The sequence below is a fragment of the Gymnoscopelus braueri genome (genome assembly GCF_963280865.1).
Source record: "Gymnoscopelus braueri genome assembly, chromosome: 10".
Classification (NCBI taxonomy): domain Eukaryota; kingdom Metazoa; phylum Chordata; class Actinopteri; order Myctophiformes; family Myctophidae; genus Gymnoscopelus; species Gymnoscopelus braueri.
Window position 1 is genome coordinate 44,900,445 of NC_137611.1, and position 24,733 is coordinate 44,925,177.

General features: G+C 41.8%; 2 protein-coding genes across 2 annotated transcripts in view; one reads left to right on the forward strand and one right to left on the reverse strand.

Annotated features, from left to right (window-relative positions):
- The window catches only part of LOC308093607 (uncharacterized protein), a gene marked incomplete at its 3' end in the record, with an annotated part of 103,699 nt that overhangs the window by 53,796 nt on the left and 25,170 nt on the right, over window positions 1–24,733 (forward strand). The gene's annotated exons all lie outside the window — the stretch shown is intronic.
- Window positions 23,227–24,279, reverse strand: LOC308092800 (beta-1,3-galactosyltransferase 2-like; the record flags this gene model as incomplete). Its single annotated transcript, XM_080438897.1, has 1 exon — window positions 23,227–24,279. One exon carries the CDS (start codon window positions 24,277–24,279, stop codon window positions 23,266–23,268), a length of 1,014 nt encoding a protein of 337 aa, XP_080295023.1. The 3' UTR covers window positions 23,227–23,265.

Sequence of the window (24,733 nt, forward strand, 5' to 3'; positions counted from 1 at the left end):
GTTGAAAATCAATGGTAGGACGGTTAAATTACGTCAGACTTCGGTGCTTCGATGCTTTTATACTGTAGGAACAAGGGTTAAGGACTCATGTTTCTTGTTTAGTTTTCACTGCCTGGTTTATCAAACCAAATGACTTGTAGCAGAAACCGTCCTTCTGGTGGGTCACCTTGTTGACAGTGGAAGTCATTGTCTGGAAATAGCATAAGTACAGTGCCCCTCATTAATCGGTAGGTGTGATATTAAAGCAATTAGCCTCAAGAGGCAGTGGTTTACAGTGATTTTAAAATGGCTAAGGGCAGTTGTTAGACACCGGCATGTGCCTAGACCCCCCTTAGCTACACAAATCAATTCTACAAGACAAAAGTGTCCGCCTCTCCGCACAAACAAGGTTGCTGTCCCCTATAACGGTATGGAAGGTCCAAGATATTGTACACAGAGTTTTAAACTCGACAGTTAATGCATTTTTACTGCATTTCTCGCCTAACAAAATATGACATTTTGAAACTATTTGTTTTGTGCAGTAATACTGATCACAGGTGACAGGTGTGTTTATAGCATTTTAAAATGGCTTTGAACACGTCTCAGCCAATGATCCTCAATAACCAGAATCAACCGTTTTTGTGCAGATCATGCACTGAAATGCTAGGTAATGCTAGGCACGTTCAGACAGGGCTAAATTAGCTTTCACAGTAACCTTCTACGCCTCCATTGAAGCAGCCCAGTGGCTATCAGTACTGTAGATGTATGTGGTTGTACCGGGCAGCTCCCAGGTATCGACAATGTGTGTGTAGAACAGTGTGAGAGTGAAGCAGGGCGTTAGTCCGTGCTTAGTGCTTACTCATGCAGTTTGTTTGGGTCCAGAATGGCCACTGCTGGAGGAAAATGCTTTCCTGGCTGTGTACATTCTAGTGTATCACCACTATATTGCCCAGAGCCTCAGGTGAGAGCATCTCTCCTAAACACCCCCATAATGCATCAGTCTGATCCCTGGAGCACACTTTAAGACTAATGTATCAAATATGTTATTTGTTCATTTAGGCCTACATCATCAGTTATGTTGGTTCATTAACCACCAATTTTACACTTCAGCTTTTCAAATATAGCCAATCTACAAGCTCTGAAATTGTCATGGTGTGACATGTGAGCTTGTAAATCAGATATTTCTGAAAAGTTAAAGTGATAATTAAAAATGTATTTGAATTTTTGGATACATCTTGAAAAATCTCGAATTTTCTTCAGAAAACCATGATAATGTTTGAACAATCTTGCCTATAATTACATGTCCAAAATAGGGACATGACCACTAATCCAAAAATAGCAGACCCACAAGCTCACAATGCGATTTGATGTAGACGGGGGAAAAAGTGGTCAAAGTACAGTTGTAACTCAAGTCCAGTTCTCTAAGACTACAGACAGTAAGTGGTTTACGTGGTTAATGGATCAAAGCTGTGATGAAAATGCATCTTCTATATTAATCAAAACGCACCACTGATCAGTTCAACACGGTTCCACCACAATACAGAATAATACACTGTAGTCGTAGTGGGATGAGCTGAGTGGGAGTGAACATGATGAATGGAGATCAGCATCTGTTAGGAGTGCAGAGAGGAGAAGGAAGGAGGAGGTATTAATTGGTCCTCTACGTCTTTGTCTCCCAACTCTCCTCCTCCTGTTGGCTCTTTGCCAACCAGACCTACACCTTGTTTTAACCCATTAAGACCTGAAGCCCATTCTACATGTCTCCTAAATCCCAACAGTATTCTAAAAAAACGTATGTTTCTATATCAGTGGTGCTCAATCTGTTTCATGTCAAGGACCCCCAAAATGATATGTATTTGGCCAAGGACCCCCATCTCAAAATATCTTGTTCCTGAGGGTCCCAAAGCAAATATTTGAGTTGAAAATGTTTGCTTTAAAAATCTATATAGTCAAAGATTTGCACACATTTTCACGATTTTTCAAAAATAGCAGATCTACAAGCTCATAGCGCGGCACTCGGTGCCGCGCTATGAGCTTGTATATCTGCTATTTTTGAATAGCCAAAGTGTAAAAATAATGCTTTTAGCTAAAATCAAAAAATGAGACGGATGCGTTCCAGGTCTTAATGGGTTAATGTAATGTACTACTACTTTACTAAAGAATCTAACATAGCTGCTCGCATTGGAGGGAAACAAAAAACACTTTCTTATGCACTCAGAAACTAAGTGAACGAATGAATGAATGAACAAGCAAACTCAAAACAACATTATGCACTTTTCAAAAATGATTTTTTTTTCCAATTAAACCGATTTTAATAGTCACATTTGTATCGATAGATAACGATGCATCATTACGTCCCTACCAATCAGAATTGAGCATTCAATCAAGTACTATAACGCTGTCGGGCAGAAACCTCCTATCTCCATATTTCAACTTGTTTGTATGTTTTAATAAGTGTCCCACAAAAGTAGTGAAAATAGCCGATCTACAAGAACGAGCTGTGAGCTTGTAGATTTGCTTATCTATTTTGAATTTTTTAATAATAATAAAAAAGCAACGGTTTTGGACATATGAGGTTTCCACCCGACAGCGACAATAATAGAATCATACCATCATACCAGAAACATCCAGCGGCTTCAAAGCCCATGTGTTGTTATGGTGTGTTATGAGTTGTGACTAGTGAGGAATGGGTTCTTTTTCACAGGGTGTGTGATGGATGTAGTTTAGGAGCAAGGAGTTAATAGAGTTAATTAGCACTCCTAAATGAGGTTTTAATGAGGCTGATGGAGGGCCGGCTCAGGATGTCGTTTCGGTAGGTCATCTGTTAGGCGTGTAACATCTAATGGGTGTGATTATGGTTGCTTCGAGGTGTGTGTGTGTGTGTGTGTGAGTGTGTGTGCCCAGCAAAGTATGGTGAATTTTTAAAAATAAATCTTTCCCTACCCCAAGTCTGTGCTAGCCTGCTGCTGCAACTTTTTCATGTCAAGAACCCCCAAAATTATGTTTTTGGCCGCGGACCCCCATCAAGGACAGAGTGCTGTGCTATGAGCTTGTAGATCTGCTATTTTTTTTACCGTGGAAAATGTGTGCAAATCTTTGAATGTATATATATTTTAAAGCAAACATTTTTAACTCCGATCTGTGCTTCTGGGGGGTCCCAGGAACAACATATTTTGAGACATACATATCATTTTGGGGGTCCTTGACATGGAAAAGTTGGAGCACCACTGATATAGCAACATACTGTTAGGATTTAGAAAACATTTTTAGATATGTGTTTGGCCGCGGACCCCCATCTCAAAATGTTTTGTTCCAGGGACCCCCAGAAGCAAAGATTTGAGTTACAAATGTTCGCTTTAAAAATATATATACATTCAAAGATTTGTAAACATTTTCACGATTTTTCAAATATAGCAGATCTAAAAGCTAACTATGAGCTATGAGCCAAATGTTACCTATACATTTCGTGTGCAAAATCGTCACCAGCTCATGCCTGCGCAGACATACGCATGAAAGATGTAGGCATGGATTGTTCTATGATGAAAAAATATAGCGTTTTGCTAAAGCTATTTTACATTTCTTCTCTGTCGTGTGGAAACCTCATATGTCCAAAACTTGTTACTTTTCAAGATTCAAATTCCAAAGCAGCAAAAGCAGCAGATCCACATGCTCGCGTTTCAAGCTTGCGGATCTGCTGCTTTTGGTGCGTTTGTGTGACGCTGTAGCATGATCAAGTAGGGCGTTAATTTACGAAAAAAATTAAGTTAAAATGTGGAGATAAGAGTTTTTTTGCCCGACAGCGACGATATGTGAAGAGTAGTTGGTACGTTTTTTCTTCTTTTTTTGACAGTAATAGTTTCTCTGTTGAAACGTGAGGCAGCAGGGTGTTTCTTCTCCAGCGCAGATGTGACAGAACATTACAGCTGGGGAGGTGTGACAGTAGCATTAGAATAACCCATTCAATCCGGGAACGCGTCAGTGTCATTTTTTGATTTGAGCCATAACCATTATTTCACACTTTGGCTATTCAAAAATAGCAGATATACAAGCTCATAGCGCGGCACCGAGTGCCGCGCTATGAGCTTGTAGATCTGGGATTTTCGAAAAATCTTGAACATTGTGCAAATCATTGAATACATATATATATTTTTTAAGCAAAACAATTTTAACTTCTGGGGGGTCCACACATTTTCGCTTTAAAAATATATATATATCAAAGATTTGCACACATTTTCACGATAAAAAAAAATGCAGATCTACAAGGTCATAGCACTCGATGCCACGCTGTGAGCTTGTAGATCTGCAATTTTTGAACAGCCAAAGACATCTAAAAATGACACGGATGCGTTCCCGGATTGAATGGGATAAGAGACAGGCCAGCAGTTTGTCTGCGCTGTGTTGCTTTGGTAAGCACTTCAGGAAGGTGTTACTACGATACCTCCATGATCCCCTGTGTGTGTGTGTGTGTGTGTGTGTGTGTGTGTGTGTGTGTGTGTGTGTGTGTTCCCCAGAGCGTACAGCAGCAGCCTTATATCGTATCCTCGCTGCCGCGTGGAAAAACCTTGTATATGTATCGTTGCTGTCGGGGGAGGAAACCTCTTATCTCCATATTCTAACTCTTTGTGTTTTTTCATAAATGAACGCCCTACTTGATCACACTAACAGTGTCACGAAAGCATCAAAAGTAGCAGATATACAAACTTGAAACGTGGTGCGAAGCGACGCGTTTTGAGCTTGTAGATCTGCTACTTTTGATATTTTCTGAAAATGACAGTTTTGGACATATTATGAGGTTTTCCACCCGACAGAGACGATGTCCAAAACTGTGACTTTTCAGGAATTAAAAAATAAAGCTGTTTTCTTCTTAATACTTTTCATTGGTTCAATATTTATAAAAATCCACAGACATGTCTTAACCACGTTCAACCTGATGTCCCTGTTTTGGGCATCTCATTGTAGGTGGAAAAAAATCAACCGCTTTCAAATATAGTGAAAATAGCAGATGTACAGGCTCTTGACGTGACGTGAGCTACGCGTTGTGAGCTTGTACATCTGCTATTTTCGCTACTCTTCTTTTTCTTCTTCTCTGTGTGGTTTGTTGTTCACAGTCCTTCTCTGTGTGTGTGTGTGTGTGTGTATCTCACTCCAGTTTTCTTGCTTGTGAGAGAGTGTGTGTGTGTGTGTGTGTGTGTGTGTGTGTGTGTTTATCATGCATAACTGCTCCTCTTACTCTTGTCCCCAGTGGTGTGCCTTGCTCCAGGGCACATTGGCTCTAAGATCTACATGTGCACCCCCACCCTTGATCTCCATCCATCCATCCATCCATCCATCTTGTTAATACATTTATTTGTCATAGGACTGTACAGTAACTATCTATTATTATCTTTGCGATTATTTTGTAGATGACTTTTTTGATGAATCACATCGTCTTTAAATCTTTTTTATTTGTCATGTTTCAACTAATCAAAGCTCACAATGCATTGTCACAATGCAACGTTATTAGAATCCTTTTTTTAAATTATTTTTAAATCAATAAATCAATTACAGTAACTGCTAAACCCATAATCTAGCTGTATCTATCATCTGCTCCTGCATTTGCCTATCATCCATTTAGGACACATTGGGTGTGTTTGCGGGAATCGTACCTACAGCCCTCTTCATTTACTCCTTAATGGAATGTGTTGTACTTGAGCCGTAGCTAAAAAGGGACGAGAAGCAACGGCAGCTGTCGTCTCATCAAGGTGCCCTTAGGCAAGGCATTGAACTCTCAAAGCAAACATTTGAGTTTCTACAGTGTATGTGAATGTGAAATGTCACATAGAAGACATTGGTGTAAAAGAGTATCATTGGATACATAGATCTTTAGATCTGTCTGTCTCTCTGTCGTTCCATCTAGCAAAATCTGTTAATTAAATTAACACTGGATTTTACTTTTCATCCATCTGTCCGTCTGTCTGTCTCACTCTTTCATCACCTTGTCTTTTCTGAAGCTCTCCTGGGTCTCTCTCTCTCTCTCTCTCTCTCTCTCTCTCTCTCTCTCTCTCTCTCTCTCTCTCTCTCTCTCTCTCTCTCTCTCTCTCTCTCTCTCTCTCTCTCCCCCCCCCCCCCCCCTCCTGATTGCTTTCTTTCAGTTTTGCCTTGTTCTATTTTCTCTGACGCTCAATTTTTATTTCTATTTTTCTCTCTCTTCTCCTTTTCCTCTCCTCCTCTTATTGTTAAATGTGTATTAGTATTCATGTTGGTGAGGGCTTATGAATGTGCTTCTTCTGCACATTAACATAACCTGTCATCCACTGCTGCAACCTCTCTATCCCTCTCCATCCCCCCCTCTCTCTCTCTCCTTCCTTCCCTCCCTCTCTCTCTCTTTCCCTCCCTCTCCACCCCCTCACTCTCTCTCTCTTTACCTCCCCTCTGTCTCTCATTCTGTGCCTCATTTTCTCCTTGTACTGCACGTATCACACTGAATAATGCATTAATTCACTGTGTGTGTGTGTACGTGTGCATGTAGCAGTGCCTTATCGTGCAGTCTCATGCACGTCTACTGAGTCTAACGACCGTGTGTTAAAGTGAAACTAGTCTCTAGTCTATAAACTGTATGCATGTATAACTGTGTGTGTGTATGTACACAAATAGTCATAAGGTTTATTCTTTATACTGATACTGAAGATATCATTCTTAAAGGTGGTCTAAATCAGTGGTTCTGAAACTTTTTCATGTCAAGAACCCTCAGAATGATATGTATTTGGCCGCGGACCCCCATCTCAAATATTCTTTTGCATCAGGGACCCCCAGAAGCAAAGATTTTAGTTACAAATGTTCGCTTAAATATATATAATAATAATAATATATTCAATGATTTGCACAAATTGTCAAGATTTAAAAAAAAATAACAGATCTACAAGCTCATAGCACGGCACTCGGTGCCGCGCTATGAGCTTGTATATCTGCTATTTTTTAATAGCCAAAGTATAAAACATGGTTAAAGGGGTTAAAATGTTTGTGACGCTTTATCAACTAATTTAGCTGGAGGACCCCCTGATATCCCCCCCCAAGGACCCCTGGGGGTCCCCGGACCCCACTTTGAGAACCAATTATTTAGTATACTGAAAATACATTTTCAAGTCAGGATACCAATTGTATCCAATTAGGAGAGAAACCTTCTACTGGAGGTGATCAAACAAAGGGACGTGCAGACACCGTTGGAACTGGAACACTATAAAACTGAAGCTGATGATTGATCTTCGTGAGGTTCTCTCTCCTGGTTGGATAGAATTGGTATAAGCATGTAGGTCGGAGTGTCTTATTGTTCATTGTATCAGCCAAGAATGAGGGTCATTCCCCTTTTCGGTGCGCTACACCAGTGCTTCTCAAACTTTTCCATGCCAAGGACCCCCAAAATGATGTATATTTGGCCGCGGACCCCCCTTCTGAAAATGTTTTGTGCCAGGGACCCCCAGAAGAGAAGATATGTATTTTCAAAAGAGAAAAAATAAATAAAAAATAGCAGCTATACAAGCTTAAAGCTTGTAGATCTGCTAATTTTGAATAGCCAACGTATAAATTGGATAAAGTGGTTAAAATGACTGTGACGCTGTGTTAACTACTTTCGCTTTGGAACCCTCACAAGGACCCCTGGGGGGTCCCGGAACCCGGACCCCCAACTCCCCACTACATACGGTATAACACGTCTTAGTTTACCCAAGACTGGCTACTCATTACTCATACACTGTTATTGGCCGGTGCCTGGTACTGAACCAGAACCCTATGTGGTTCCATAGGCGAGTGCTTTAGCGACTGACCTGGAACTATAATGTATCCAGTTCATGAAGTATATCGAGCTTGTCATTTTAGATTTTAGCTATAGCCATTATGTTACACTTTGGCCGTTCAAAAATAGCAGATATACAAGCTCATAGCGCGGCACCGAGTGCCGCGCTATGAGCTTGTATATCTGCTATTTTTGAAGATATATCTGCTATGAGCTTGAAGATCTGCTTTTTTGAAAAATAGTGAACATTTGTGCCAATTCTTTGAATATATGTATATATATGTTTTTAAAGCGAACATTTGTAACTCAAATCTTTGCTTCTGGGGGGTCCCTGGAACAAAACATTTTTGAGATGTGGGGGTCCGCGACCAAATACATATCATTTTGGGTGGTCCTTGACATGACAAAGTTTGAGAACCACTGATATTATAGCAACATACAGGTTTTCAGAAAACTGTTAGGATTTAGAAGACATGTGCGTTCCCTCGATTGAATGGGTTAACTGCTTTTGCGCAACACTGTCATACAGAATCTAACGTAGCTAAACTCCCAAGTGTAATATCATTGTGAAGCACACTAACAACCGTTATTGTCATAAATAGATTTTTTTTTTTTTTTACATTTTCAAAAAGTTAAGAAATAGCAAAAATACCCGATCTACAAGCTCACAGCGCATCGCAAACTTGTAGATTGGCTATTTTTGCTATAGTAGTTTAGCACTATAAAATTTAGGGCTATAACATATCTAGGGCTTAAGTTGGTTAATCTGTAAGCCCTAGCGGTGTGCGCTAGAGACTAATGGCCCTATTTTGCACGCCGCAAAACCCCTTATACCTAAACCTACATCGGCACGTTGTGAGCTTGTCACTATTTTAAAATGTATAAAGTATTAAAAAAAGAAAAAAGGCCATTTTAAGTAAAAAAAACAAGAACAAAAAACAATCTTATTTTTATTTCTAAGATCTCTGTGGGCCTGAAGTGCACGTGTTTTAACCCATTTAGATCTAAGGCATAAAAAGTGATCTGAAAAAACATTTACATACATAGCAGCTAAATCTAAAATGACACATATGCTTTCCCGGTTTTAAAGGTATAACGACGTATAGACTTTACAGGTCGTAATGGGTTAATTGTGCAATAGGTAAAGATTTGCCTTTGCCGTTATAGAGAATAATAAACAAGCGCTCTTGCAGTTGATTCAGTAGGAATTATTATTCCAAATCAATGTGTATGGTGTCTGTATTGCGATACGTTTGGCATCGTGAGGTTGTAGCAGTGGTGTAAAGTAACTTAAGTACATTTACTCAAGTACTGTACTTTTTTTGGGGTATTTTTACTTTACTGGAGTATTTCCCATTTTCAGTACTTTTACTTCTACTTCTACTTACTACATTAATTTGAAAACTTTAGTTGCTAGTTACTTTGTAGATATTGATTATTATTATTATAAAACATACATTACCCACTTCAGCCCTCTACATTTCGGCCATTTGAAAATGGTCTACAAGCTCACAATGCGTCGTGATGCGACGCATTGTGAGCTTGTAGATCGGCTATTTTCAAAAGATTTTTTTTGAAAACTTGTGGAATGGGACATTTCTGCATAATGACTACTTTTGTCCATTTTGATACCAATACTTTTGTACTTTTACTCAAGTACATTTCTTATTTCAGATGTTTACTTTTTTAACAGTATTTCTACATTGCAGTATTGATACTTTTACTTAAGTAAAAAAATTGAGTACTTTTCCCACCACTCAGGAAAAAAGGTGGGAAACCACTGTTCTCATGTTAGACGGAAAGGAAAGTAGTCTTGTAATTGAACTTGTGGTGGGGTGTGGATGTTCCGGAGGCTGTCTGCTCTGGTGGGCCGGGTACTGTTATGGTGCTGGAGCCCCCCCCCCCCACACACACACACACACACACAGAGTGTGACCTCTGACCCTTTTATTCAGGAGCCGCTTTATTGAGCTTGGCTTTCATCTGGGGAGGCCGCTGGGCTTTAAGAGACCATTAGAATTCTGGAAGCAGAGTGCAAGAGGAAATACCTTTACACACACGCACGCACACACACACACACACACACACACACACACACACACACACACACACACACACACACACACACACACACACACACACACACACACACACACACACACACACACACACACACACACACACACACAGCCACCCCTTCTCTCTACTCATTTTTCTTTCAATTGAAAGGGGCTTTATTGGCATGACAAAACATACGCTTACATTGCCAATGCAAAAGTGCTACAAAACAATGTACGTACAATTAAATGGGAGTAAAGAAATGTGTAAACAGAGCTGTGTAACATTGCAACTTAGAGAGAAAACCATCTTACAAAACCATAACAATTGTGCATTTGCTGTGGGAAATGTCAACTCTCTATTAATCTAGTCTCTCTCCCTCTTTCTCTCTTCCCTCTCTCTCTGCGTCTCCCCTCTCCCCCTCCTTGTAGTTTGCAGTGTTGGAAAGTAACTAAGTACATGTACTCAAGTACTGTACTTAAGTAACATTTTGAGGTATTTGTACTTCACTTGAGTATTTCCAAATTCCAATACTTTTACTTCTACTTCACTACATCTCAGAGGCAAATATTGTACTTTTACTCAACTACAATTATGTGAAAAAACTAACTTTAGTTAGTAGTTACTTTGCAGATATAAATGATTATACTATAAAATATACATTAACCACTTTAGCCCTATTTTATACCTAGGCTATTTGAAAATAGCCGATCTACAAGCTCACAAAGCGTCGCATCGCGACGTGTTGTGAGCTTGTAGATCGGCTATTTTCAAACACGTTAGTACTTTTACTTTTGGTACCGTAAGTATATTTTGATGCCAATACTTTTGTACTTTTATTCAAGTAACATTTTGAACACAGGCCTTTTACTTGTAACAGAGTATTGTTATATTGTGGTATTGCTACTTTTACTTAAGTAGAAAATGTTGAGTACATTTTCCACCACTGGTAGCAGAAAGGAAGAGGACAAAGAAAAGAGAGAATAAACAATAGAAAGGTGTTGGCGTATAGGTTGATGGTCCTGGGCCCCTGGTGGTGGTGTTTTTAGGAGTGTGGGGACAGGAAGTTGAGGACATGTTGATGGACTTCTCAGTTCCTGTTCGACACTTTAGATCTTGGAGGAAGAGTCCCTCCAAACTCATCTACCAGGTGTCCCCTCCAAACCCACAAACCCCCCCCCCCACCCATTCCACCCTTCCCCATCCGCCCCTCCGCCTTTTGAAGTCTGTAGTATCCAGCTCTGGAAGTATATCGTCGCTGTTCGGCAGAAACCTCTTATCTCCATATATTAACCTTTTGTGTTTTTTGTAAATTAAAGGGATAGTTCACCCCCAAAATGACTTTTCTTTCCTATCTATTAGTCACCCCATGGAGACTTGAATTCATGTATATATACATATTTTTTTGTGGCATTCCTAAGCCAATCATTTGATGACCGGCAGTGGTTCAAGTAGGAGACACAAAGAGTCTCCTTTGTGTCTCCTACCGGAACCGCTGCCTACCGGTCTGCTGGTCATCAAATTATTGGCTTAGGAATGCCACAAAAACAAAAAAATATCGATGAATTCAAGTCTCCATGGGGTGATTAATCGATAGAAAAAATTATATGTTTTGGGTCGCGTTTCGAGCTTGTAGATCTGCTACTTTTGATATATATTTTTTTGAATCCCGAAAACGTAACGGTTTTGGACATTATGAGGTTTCCACCCGACAGAGTCGACATTGTCGCCACACAAACCTTCCCATGTCCAGCACGGCTACAATTCAGGACTTTTTCCATTTCGAGGACCCTGAGTTTACCACGCATCATTGCCTGGTCGTGACGCATTGTGAGCTTGTAGATCGGCTATTTCTTCGTCTATTTCTTCGTTCTAGAGGGTTCATTAAGTGGTTAAGACGTTGCTGTTTGTTTTAAAGCAGTCCAGTCCAGTTTTGGCTGTGTGTTTAGGGTCATTGTTCCTGCTCGAAGCAGATCTCTTGCAGACTGTAAATGGGTCTAGAATTGCCCTGTATTTGGCTCCATATAACGGTGTTCTTAACCCATTCAATCCGTGAACGCATACTGTGTCGTTTTATCTTTTACCTATAACCATTATTTTATACTTTGGGCTATTCAAAAATAGCAGATCTACAAGCCGCACTACGAGCTTGTAGATCTGCATTTTTTGCATCTTTGAATATATATATATATTTTTTCAAGCAAACATCTTGAACTCAAATCTTTGCTTCTGGGGATTATTAATGTCTAAAACGGTAAAACAAACAAAAAACATATGTTGCTATAATATCAGTGGTTCTCAAACTTTTTTCATGTCAAGGACCACCCAAAATGATATGTATTTTTCCGCAGACCCCCTCCATCTGAACATATTTTGTTTCCAGGGACCCCCAGAAGCAAAGAGCTGAGTTAAAATGTATATAGGCTATTATATTCAAAGATTTGCAGTGCAAATCTTGCACCCATTTTCACGATTTCTTTTCAAAAATAGCAGATCTACAAGCTGCTCATAGCGCGGCACTCGGTGCCGCGCTGTGTATATCTGCTATTTTTTAATATAGCCAAATAGATTAACCATTTCCACGTTTCTACAAGCTCACAATGCATTGTGAGCTTGTTAGATATCCTGTTTTTTTAGCTCTTTTTTTTTTATAAATAAATTGTTGGAAATTGAAATAAAAAGAAACGCCTGAATATTAACTTGCAGCATATTTAGGTGGTTTTGTAGCAAAAGGGGGTGCATACTTCAGCAATCACAACTTTAATCTTTTTTATTTGTTAATCATTTAGAAATGTATGTCGATTCATTTTTTTCTCCCCACTTTCACATCATGGACTGTTTTGTGTATCAGTGATCTAAAATGGCAAAAATCCATTTTAATATCAGATTATAACACTGCAAATTATGAAAAGAATAAATCCAAGGGAAGGGAATATTTATACATTTATACAGGATACAGTACCACAGATACAGTATCCCACAGTCTGTTACTGTTTGACACGGATTAGTTTGGGTTCAAGGCTTGCTTTAGATGCTCGCTGTGACACGTTGTGAGCTTTTAGATCGTCTACTTTCAGCCCACACACATACCAAACAGGAAACTAAGTAGAAAAGTGTCTTGTGACCTTTTTCGATCCCAATAGGGCGCTCTACCTCCTGAGCCACTGGTACCCCATTAGCTACTGTCGGCCACTGAGCAGTTCTACTTAGGTTTGAAGTGCCTTGCCCAAGGGCAACTTGGTGCTGGTTGTACAGTAAGTGAGACTGTTATTTTGTGATTGTCAGCTGCATTAGACGAGACAGAATGTAGTTGCTGTTGGGCAGAAACCTTGTATCTCCATATTTTTAAAATTTTCATAAATTAATGCCCTACCACTTCATCATTCGAAGTACAAAATAAGTGAAAATAGCAGATATAGAAGCTCACATGTCTCGATGTGACGACTATTTTCAGTATTGCTAAATGTTTTCAAAACGGTAATAAAAATGGAACGGTTTTGGACATGCAAGGTTTCCACCCGACTGCAACGATATCTAGATGACTCCAGTAATGACCACCATTACAGTACCATTCAGCTCAACTGGCACACACGCGCACGCATGCACGCACATCAGATACACACACTCACCTGAATTCACAAGTGCACTGAAAGGTGACGCACACAAACATGCACACACCCACCCACACACACACACACACAACACACACACCTCACCCCAGGGGCAGCTCCTTGCCATCTGGGTAGAGAGACAAACAACTCTTTTCTCACACCGACATGAGATATGGAAAATATTAATTATTGCATGTCAACAGTGTGTAAAATCCACTCTACATGTGATTTTATTAAATTATAATCGATTTTTAATAACATTAAATAAAGATTTAGCAATACAATATAAAATGTGGGCCTAATATTGTTTATGAAGTGTGTTTTATCATTTTTTGTTAAATGACAAAACATTGGCATAACGAAAAGGAAGACTTGATGCCATAGAGACGTGGAATATCCATTTATATCTTCATATCAGTTTGTAATAAGACATATATATCATCCAGCTCAGAGCTGATCTGAAGTCCGTAAATCTCCTCCTCATACTCTTGTTTTCCTCCTCTCACTCCTCCTCGCTGGTCCAGTCCGTCTCCAGGGGCTCCGCCATCTGTCTGACTCCTGGAGGGAGGAGGGAGGGAGAGAGGGAGAGAGAGAGAGAGAGACGGAGTGTGTGTGTGTTTGAGTGAAGCAAGGAGTTGTATGTAACGCTGTGCTTCTGCTGCTCTCTATTGGTGTGTAAGAACGTTACATTGTAATAGGCTCTATGCACAGCAGCCATATTGGGAATGAATTGGGCCCCTTCCTTACTTTTACAGGTGTTACCAATAATACTAATTAAGGCTCTGCTCCATTTAGTGTGGCATAGTGGTTGTCTTATTTTCAAGGACCCCCATAACTCTGAGAGTGTACAAATGGACCCATTTGTACACTCTCAGAGTTACACACCCACCATAAGGGGCCATTTGTGAACCGAAATGGAGTGTTTCTAGTGAGCCAACATGCACGATATCAGCACCCTGACCAGAATGGAACAGAGCCTTCATTAGTATCATTGGTAACACCTGTGAAGGAAGTAAGAAGAGGCCCAATTTCTTTCCAATATGGATGCTGTGCATAGAGCCTATTGACTAGTTAGGCTTGGATTAGTGTCGCGTAGCCAGACAATTATTCCACATTCTCCAAATTCTAGCCCGAAAGCCGAGAACGGAAATTGTCATCTGTTTGTCCCTTTTTTTTCTATTGAAAAGTATGTTTTTTTTGCCACCATTGACACCACACATCGGCCTTGACTGGGTCACACTAGTCTGTTTGAAACTTTATGCCGTGTTTAAAGCCTTTAAAGGTTAGACTGGTTTCTAGTTTACTGTCATTTTACATGACAATTATTATTTAATTATGACACACAGACAGGAAAACTGAGAGGGAGACAGTGTAGCAGAGACAGACAGCAGGAAAGCTGAGAGGAGAGGGAGACAGTGTAGGAGAGGGAGACTTTAGGAAAGCTGATAGGGAGACCGTGTAGGAGAGACAGACAGCAGGAAAGCTGAGAGGAGAGGGAGACGGTGTAGGAGAGGGAGACTTTAGGAAAGCTGAGAGGGAGACCGTGTAGGAGAGACAGACAGCAGGAAAGCTGAGATGACATTGCATCACAATGCGTTTTGAGATTGTCGATCTGCTATTTGTGCAAATTCTGCAGATTTTGAATACTGGATTTCCAGGCCACTACGCATCCTTCAAACCTAGTCCTATATTGCGCTGATCAGAGCAATGATCACTGCATTATGGCCATTTGAACACTGCTGTAACACTGCTGGAGAAATGGTGTGCCTCTGACTGGGCCACATGTGGCCCCTGGTGAGCTATTCTCATACAGTAGCAGACCCCTGAACAGTGTTTGTGGCAAGTTTTGTGCAGATCAGATCAACGGTGCGCTTGTGGCCCCTGGATACCCCTGGTGTGACTATTCTGATGGCAGACCACTGAACAGTGTTTGTGCCAAGTTTGGTACGGATGGAAGCAAGGCCATTTCCAATAAAGGAGTTTGAACATTTACATATTTTTTGGCCCAAAACAAGGACACCAGGGGTTAATGTGGTTCGTTTCAATCAGTACAAAAAACAGTCAGAACTGAAGCTCCTCTTCACGACAGCAGGGGGAGCCAGAGACTAAGGTGGTGTTGGTATACTTGATTGTATGTCTTATTATGTCAGATGTATTCCCAATAACATTACCTAGTACCTACACACCTATTTATGTATACTATGCATGTATACATGTACTGTATATATGTATGTATGTACAAGACATTTAGTATGCTTATGGTACACGTGCACGCGCACACACGCACACGCACGCACACACACACACAGATATGTTGTGCAGTGGCAGTCGTTGGTTTGTAAATATTGGAGGAATTTGATTTGAGACAGTTAAGACTCTGCCTCCATTTTTCTCTAACTCATGTACGTCTTGTCGTGTTTATATGTGTTATAGGGTTAGTGTTTGTGTGTGTATCTGTAGCTTCTCATACTGTATGTCGTCTATGTCGGTTGGAAACCTCATATGTCCAAAACTGTTACCTTTCAGGATTCAAATTCGAAAACATCAAAAGTAGCAGATCTTGTAGATCTGCTACTTTTGATGCTTTTGTGTGACGCTGTAGTAGAGGTTTCTGCCCAACGGCAGCGACACACTGTATGTGTGAGTGGTGTGGGTCACCTGAGCAGACAACTGAACTGATGTGAATGGAGCTTCATGGGTCTGAAGTCAAATCACATGGAGAATAGAACGACCGTCTGGTTGATTCCTGAAGTACGAGGTTTCCACACTTCCAGAGACCATTTGCTTCTTGGCTTTGGATGGACGGAGTGGTTCTGAAACCTTTCCATGTCAAAGGACCCTCATATTAATACAGTCTGTATTTGGCTGCAGGACCCCCCCATTTGAACATATTTTGAGCCAGGGACCCTCATACAAGATTTGTGTGAATTTTCCAGAAATATTCTACATTTTCCCATTTTTTTTGAAGATTGACCTTGTAGTTTAATGGGCACTTTTTTAATATATGATGTATATGTGGTTAAAGTGGTTTTGATTATTATATGAACTGATTTGACTGGGTACGGCTTGAGACCCCCAAGGACCCCTGTGGGTCCTCAGACCCCACTTTGAGCACCACTGGGTTGATGGATTAATTCATTGGATGGATGGATGAATGGGTTGTCTACTGTAATTTAAGGTGTGTGTGTGTGTGTGTGTGTGTGTGTGTGTGTGTGTGTGTGTGTGTGTGTGTGTGTGTGTGTGTGTTCTAAAGACCACTGGTCTTTAACAGCAGCTAAGTGGACTGATGATGTAATCGCTCTGCTCTCTTTTCTCTCTTTTGGGTATAATACTTGTTCTTTCTCTCTTTTGCTCTTTATTTATTTCTCTCTCTCTCTCTCTCCCTTCAGTTCTCTCTCCATGTTATCTGTCTCTCTCCCTCTGTCTCTGTGCACCTCCCTCTCCTCTCCTCTCTGTTATGTCACATTCCCTGGGAGGCATTCTCTCTCTCTTCTCTCTCACTCCCTCTCTCTCTTCTCTCTCTCCCTTCTCTCTCACTCTCTCTCTCCTCTCTCCCTCTCAAAAGTGACAGTTGCACTGTGTGTGTGTGTGTGTGTGTGTGTGTGTGTGTCTCAGCAGTAGTGATGTGCGTGTCCCCACCAGCTTTCTGTCGGATGGCATTCAGACGCGCACACACACACACACATACATTGAGTGCACACACACATATGACCCTCTTGTTCCCCGCCCCCTCTTCCCCAGTGGCCAATCAGTAGAGCCCCACAGAGGACAGTTTAGCACGCACGCGTGCACTCGCACACACACGCTATCATCCTTCTCTCTCTCTCTCTTTTACGTTGGTAAACACGCCTCTATGTCAGTCTACACTGACCGCCTGAGAGAGAGAGAGAGACACACACACACACACACACACACACACACACACACACACACACACACACACACACACACACACACACACACACACACACAGAGAGAGAACGTGCACCACTTGACAAGAGCAAAACAGGGGACAGAACAGAGAGAGAGAGAGAGAGGTCAGCAGGACCTTTTGCTCCAATAAGGGAGGAGCAGAGACATCTGGGGGAGGAGGGAGGGGTCGTGAACAGGCAGGAGGAGGAGGAGGTGTAGAAAGAGGAGGAGGAGGGGATGAAGAGGAAGGAGAGGTGGGAATGAGGGCGGATGGTGAGAGCCGGCAGCAGCAGCACCAGCAGCGGAGGAGGAGGAGGAGGAGGACAAGGTGCAGATGGAGGCACGGGTGGTGGTGGAGGAGGAGAAGGACCGCGACGCTGTGGCGCCTCCTCTTGGAGGCCCAGGAGACGCAGCGGTCCCCAGGGGGCGGAGCAGCAGGGGGGAAGGAGGAGGAGGAGTAGGAGGGGGAAGGCGAAGAAGGGCTGCTTCTCCCCCGTGCTCTGCCACTGCAAGGTGGCCTGTACCAACAGCACCATCTCTCTGATGTTTGGATGCAAGGTGAGCGGAGGAGAGGAGAGGAGAGGAGGAGAAGAGAGGAGAGGAAGAGAAGAGAGGGATAGACAGGGTGATGTTTCTGAATTTCCGTCTCTGTCTCTCTCTCTTTATAACCGTGGTCTCTCACTATCTGTCTCTCTGCCTCGGTTTATATACTTCGTCTGGAAATAGCAGATCTACAAGCTCACGGCGCGGCGCGTGCGTGACGCAAGCTTGTAGATCCACTATTTCCAGGCACGCGACGCCACGCATAAGTTAGGCATACCTCTGCCGTCTTCTCTGTCTTCTTGTCGTCCGTCTTGTCTTTGAGGCGTGAAGTCGTTATAAAACCTGTGGAGGTTGCAAGCTTCCTTAACGAGGTGCCACTTTAAACGAGACTTTTGACGACGTTGGGGGAGATTTGCGCGTTGTTGTTGTTGTTTTTGATCCGGTTTGTCGCCAGTTGCCTTTTTGTTTACCCTCAGCCCCTGACATCAGCATGATGTCATCCCTCCCTCCTCCCCCCTCTACTGACAGCGGGCCAATCAGCGGAGGGGGAGGGGCGGAGGGGTTAGGTGCTTATTGGCTAGTTTGGCGACTCAGTATAGCGGGACAGGGGGGTGTGTGTTCATGTGTGGCGAACATGTGCTTCTGTTGGAAACACTAATACAGACGGATAGAGATGGATAGACTTCATTTATTATATCCAGCTCCCAGGGTCAGCACTTTTTGAAAGACTAGACTAGACAGAAAGAACGTACAGAATCATCTCCAAAAATGTGAATATCGTGGAAAACAGCTATATACTTTGATCATACAGATACCCAAAAAGGTTTTGAAATGTTTCACTTTATGAGCAATCAATCTAAAATATATGAAAGTATCACTTTTGGTAATTATATTACGGAAAAACTATATTGTATGTATATTTTGTATGTACATCCTACAATCCTACATACTGTGCATCATACAATACTCTTTTAAAAAAGGCAAATAAAATAAATAAGTACTTCAAATCCTAACAAAAACCAGTGCAGTCATAGTTCAGTTCATCTATAATTATATTATATTATATTATATTATATTATATTATATTATATTATATTATATTATATTATATTATATTATATTATTCCATTCCTAGCATATATGAGTGATATGTGATGTGTAATATCGGCTTAATATCCTTAATGTCTTTAAGCATTACTGCATACTGTGTCATTTTAGATTTCCTTTACTATAACCATTATTTTATGCTTTTCAAAAATAGCATTTGGACATTTGTAACTCAAATATTTGCTTCAAATGCTACAAATGTCTTCTAAATCCTAACCGTTAAAAAAAAACTTATCTTGCTATAATCAGTGGTTCTCAAACTATTTCATATCAAGGACCCCCCAAATGATATGTATTTGGCCGTGGACCCCCATCTCAAAATATGTTGTTCCAGGAACACGCCCCCAGAAGCAAAGATTTGAGTTACAAATGTTCGCTTTAAAACTCTGAGTACCAGAGCCAAAATTCATTGTAAAAAAAAAGTGCTTAGGAGCCGAGATACAGCCTTTTTCAGTAAGAAGTTAAACAAGAAGTGAATGGAGCAGAATATTTTCAAATCATCATATCTTGGGTTCTGATTTATTTTTATTTTTTTACAAATTTACCAGTGCCACTGGACGTCTTAGACGTCCAGTGGCACTGAATGAGTTAAACCCCTGTAGTCTTAGACAACTTAACTCGAGTTACAACTGCACTTTGACCACTTTTTCCGTCTCCACCAAATCTCTTAGCCAAAAATAACCCATCTACAAGCTCACAATGTGTCGCAACGTGACGCATTCTGAGCTTATATATCTGCTATTTTTGGCGAATGCCCCCCCCCCCCTCCCAGAATATGGGCACCGGGGTTCAAATGGTTAAGGATGCCATGTGCTCTCCTCAGTCAGAGAGAGTAGATAAAGGGAAACCCTGGCTTAATTGAATAATTGTGGCTAATTTAAGTGGCAGTTGTGTTCCATTACCCTGCCTCATTGGAGTCCCTGCTCAGTAACCAATGTCATTTATACTGCCGAACTAGCCGGCTCCGTACCGTCTACCGGTGCTTTAATGTGTCTCTTTCTAATATCATTTCCAACGGGCAGAGAAGTAAACAGCACCTTGATATTGCGCCTTAGCACCTTGAAGAATGATGGGTCCCCCCTTCTATTCCCCCCTCTCTCTCTCTCTCTCTCTCTCTCTCTCACTTTATATATAACTGCCAAATTAAACTGCTTTGCCCAGTTTTTCAGAGATATGCTGTAAGGTTCTATGCTGTTAAGAGATGAACTGTAAGGCCACTGTCAGTACATCTCTTCCAATATAACCACTTAAAGGGATAGTTCACCCTCAAAATGACTTTTTTTCCCTATCGATTAGTCACCCCATGGAGACTTGAATTCATGAATATTTCAATTTTTTTGTTTTTGTCAGAATCTGGATGTTGGGCTTCAAGTGGTTAATTAAGAGGGACACTTTCCCTCTCCATTGTATAGTCACATGGGGGGGGGGGGGTTCCCCTCTGTAAAACTGTGAGAAGCATTACCCGGCTGTTCATCTAATGACTTAAAATGAACATGCTCACATTATTAAAACACAAGCGTCTTGGCGCTCTATCTCATGCAGTCGGCGAGTGGTGCGGTGGCTTTTGGAACCCATCTTCCAGATAAGGACAAAAGCGCCGCAATCTTTACTATACTCTGCTGTTTTCCCAATCAGATTGCTGAATGGACACAGCCAGGCTTGCAGGCTAACCCCACTCCCTATACTTTTGAGTTCTCCATGGATCGGGTTGTCGATTGTTGATAATCTGTGAGATTGGAATGTCGGAATACCAGAACTCTTCTAAATCACCGCGGTAACAGCCGGGGGGTATTCCATCCCCCGGAGAATTCCTTTTCCCCTGGGATTTATTGACTTCTTGAATTGATAGATTTGGAATGGCCAACACAGGTCTCTACTAGCCCAGAATCCGACCCACGTTTTTTGTGGTCGACGCGCCATCCAGTCATCCACTGCCGGCACGCTCTGTGAGATAGTTTAATAAACCCTATTGTTGCTGTCGAGTGGAAATCTCATATGTCTACCCGACAGCTACGATATGAAACAAATCTGCACTGGGATCTCGAAAAAAAAATAAATGTTTTGACGTTCAATAATGTAAAAGGAAAACGTAAAAACCTTTTTTAATCCTCTCTGTTGGTTGAGGATTCAACCCCAGCATCCGAACATTAGCCAAAAATAGCCAGTTTCAACGCAACCCATTAGTGAGCTTGTAGATCGGCTATTTTTGGCAAAGAGATTTGGTGTAAACAGAAATTAGCAGTCCAAGCACAGAGACAAATCAGGTCCGGTTTACCAAGTCTAGAGGGTATCAGTGGTTGACCTGGTACAGAATTGATGGCAGTAAATAAACACGCAACAGTTTGTCATTAAACCGTTTAATTAATCAACTCCAGGTCCATAAATATGTGGACATCATGGTTCAAAATGAGCGATGCTTCCCTGTTGCTGTGGCCGTGGTGTAGACTGGCTGTAGTTATTCTGTTGTTGGGGGTTTTCCCCCGGTATGATGATGTTGGGAAATGGATGTTGGTCTTAATTAAGTCCTATTGATCTGGCAGATCGATCGGTTTCAACCACAGCACTGCATCCAATACACAGTGTCCCGTTCACACACATCGCACTTTCAAACACACCACAATTTACTATTTAGGCATTTAGCAGACGCTCCTTATCCATAGCGACTTACAGTAAGCAAGGTAAACACATACATCAAATGCAGAGAGACAGTGTAGTGCCTCAGTAATCTAGGATCACAGGTAAACCAATTACCATAGCATCAGTCTAAACAGTATACTATCAAAAATATAATCTGTACATTGACACTAATAGGATGCCAGGGAAAACGAATGAAGCTGGCATCTGTCTGTAACATGCTACTGTATCTAAATGACATTTTCACCTTTGCATACGACTGCATGGTCTCATAACGACACAACACACGGTAACTCTACCTGGTTGTGGATGGGATTCATAGATGTATCAAAGGATGATGGCCTTGGGCTTTCCCCTTTTCCACAGCTGAGGGTTATTAGGCTGATGATACCTATGGTCATTTACTGTAATACAGTGTTTCTCAAACTTTTTCATGTCAAGGACCCCCAAAATGATATGCATTTGGCTGGGGACCCCCCCCCCATCTAAAAAAATATGTTGCCAGGGATTTTTCTAAAATAGCAGATCTACAAGCTGGTGCCGTGCTATGAGCTTGTATATCTGCTATTTTTCAATAGCCAAAGTATAAAATATGGTTAAAGTGGTTGAAATGATTGTGACGCCATATTAACTAATTTACCCCCTGGTACAACCCCCCAAGGACCCCTGGGGGTCCCCGAACCCAACTTAAAGAACCAATGCTGTAATAGGCTTGAGTATGTGGAGTCTACCTTTCTGCATGCCCTGAAGAATGCCATACAGGCCAAAGCATGTTGGCTTGTTTTTTTATTGTTCAAATATGAACTAACCTTTAGCCTCTGTTTGGTATTAATATTAATATTTCTTAAAATATTGCTGCTGTCGGACAGAAACCTCTTATCTCCATATTTTAACTTTTTTATGTTTTTTTCCAAAATGAATGCGGTCCGCGGACAAATACATTATCATTTTGGGGGTCTTTCACATGAAAAAAGTTTAAGAACCACTGATTATCGCGACATACGTTTTTTTTTCAAAAGAAAAACTGTTAGCATTTGTAAAATCCCCAGAAGCAAAGATTTGAGTAAAAAGATGATGCTTTAAAAACATATATATATATATATTCAAAGATTTGCACAACTTTTCACGATAAAAAAAAAAAAGCAGATCTACAAGCTCGTAGAATAGTGTAAAATAGTGACTTTGAAAGCTGTTTTACTGTACAATGTAAGTCAATGAGGAGCATATTTTGAATTTCTAATCTTGTCCACCTTTGGAGTTACATCATAGCAAGGTAACTACATAACCTAAACCTCTACCAAATTGTCTTGCCCTACAAAGTTACAAATACAGAGTAAGAAAAGTCGGATACAGCAAAACAAAGGTAAGAAATAACAATACAGAACTAGAAAATATTGTTCCTAAAGAAACAATGTGGGCTCGCTTCAAGACAAAAAATAATAGTATAAAAAGTACTGTGTGTGTGTGTGTGTGTGGGTGTGGGTGTGGGTGTGTGTGTGTGAGTGAGAGAGTCAGAATGATAACACACCATATCCACTCCTATAACTTACCAGCCAAAATCATAATCATAATAAAATCTAATTTTAATAATTGCGGTAACGCCCACGGACGGTACACATCATAACCGCGGTGAAGCAGTTATTGTCCCCAGCCCTAGGCGTTGATACAGGGGTTGTTCTGCAGGTGGTACCAGTATTTCAGCAGCTCACTGGGTTGAACCCCGTGGGACGTGATCAGGTTGCTGTACTTGCAGCTGGAGTAGGGCACTCGCCGACGGTTGAACATGAACCCATTGGGTGGCGGTGTGGGCTCGATCCGTAGCTCGGCCAGGCAGATCCCCACGTACACATCCTCCAAATGCAGGAGACGAATGCTCAGAGAGGCTCGGTAGATTTTCGCCGCCAAGTCTCCCGAGAACACGGAACCCGAACCGGAGCCGAAGGCGGGGTACCTCTCACCCGGGTACAGCTCCGGGGAAATGTAATTCTTATCGTTTTTGTCTCGGATCGGTAATTCGCCTCTCAAGATACATCCTGTGAAGTAGTTCTTAGGATTAGGATTCAGTTCGGGTCTGAGCAGCTTGTGGATGAGGTAATTGGTGTTGACAAACATGTCACCGTCAGTTTTCATTACAAATCTGGCCCGTGGACAATGCATGGCCACCCAGTTCATCCCCATCAGTGTCTTTATAGTCAGGTTGTAGTAGGTATCCAAGAAGTCCTGCTGAACGATATCGTGGTGCCTCTGGCTCTCGGACTCCAAGTTCATCTGATGTAGGCGCCCCAGCTCACCTTTAATCTTCCCGAGCAGGAACAGCCGGATGATTCCTAGGCCTGGAGCGAGGCTCTCATTGCCCCACGTCTGCCGTATGGCGTCCCGTGCCTCTACCTCAGAGACACGGGTGGTTATCAGCAACACCAGGAATGGTTGTGCTTTTCCGTCTGGGCATTTGTTTGCCTCGTTAATGATGTAGGGGTACGGCCCGGGGGACAGCATGCCACTTGGGCCGCCCTCTTCACTTTGACTGGCTTTAGCTGCCAGAGACGAGGAACCCGCGAGGCCCGGCAACCAATACGTCTGGAACAGAAAGACCATGACCCCCACGAGCGAGAGGAGACACAGGACTCCAACGATGTGCGAACGGCACTGACGTGTCATTCTCTGCATGGCGTCCAGCGGCTCTGTTGGGACCTTTAATCCACTTGGACCTCAGTCACATTGGTCAGGGAAGTCGCAAGCAGCTTCTTACAGCTGCATAAAGCGTGCAGGTAATGTGACGGCAGTTCTCCGAGGGACTCTCGGAGCCAGTGCTTTGTGCTTTCTGGTGACACCCAGAGAACAAAGAGGATATGCTAATGCTGCTAGTTCCTCTTAGTAACTTTATATTACGTTACGACTATTGATAGGGCGTTCCACATTTTTATGGCATAGCAGGAGACCGAATTTAACCCCTTGATAGAGCCAAATCTGGTGATCAAGGCAGTATCACACGACAAGTTGTTTATTACGTTTCTTAAATACATAGAACGTAGGCTACTGGTCAGCGGTCACATTACGTGACCAGGAGATATGAGTGATAAAATAATAGAAATAGGTAGATAGATCCCTCAGGAATGCCAAG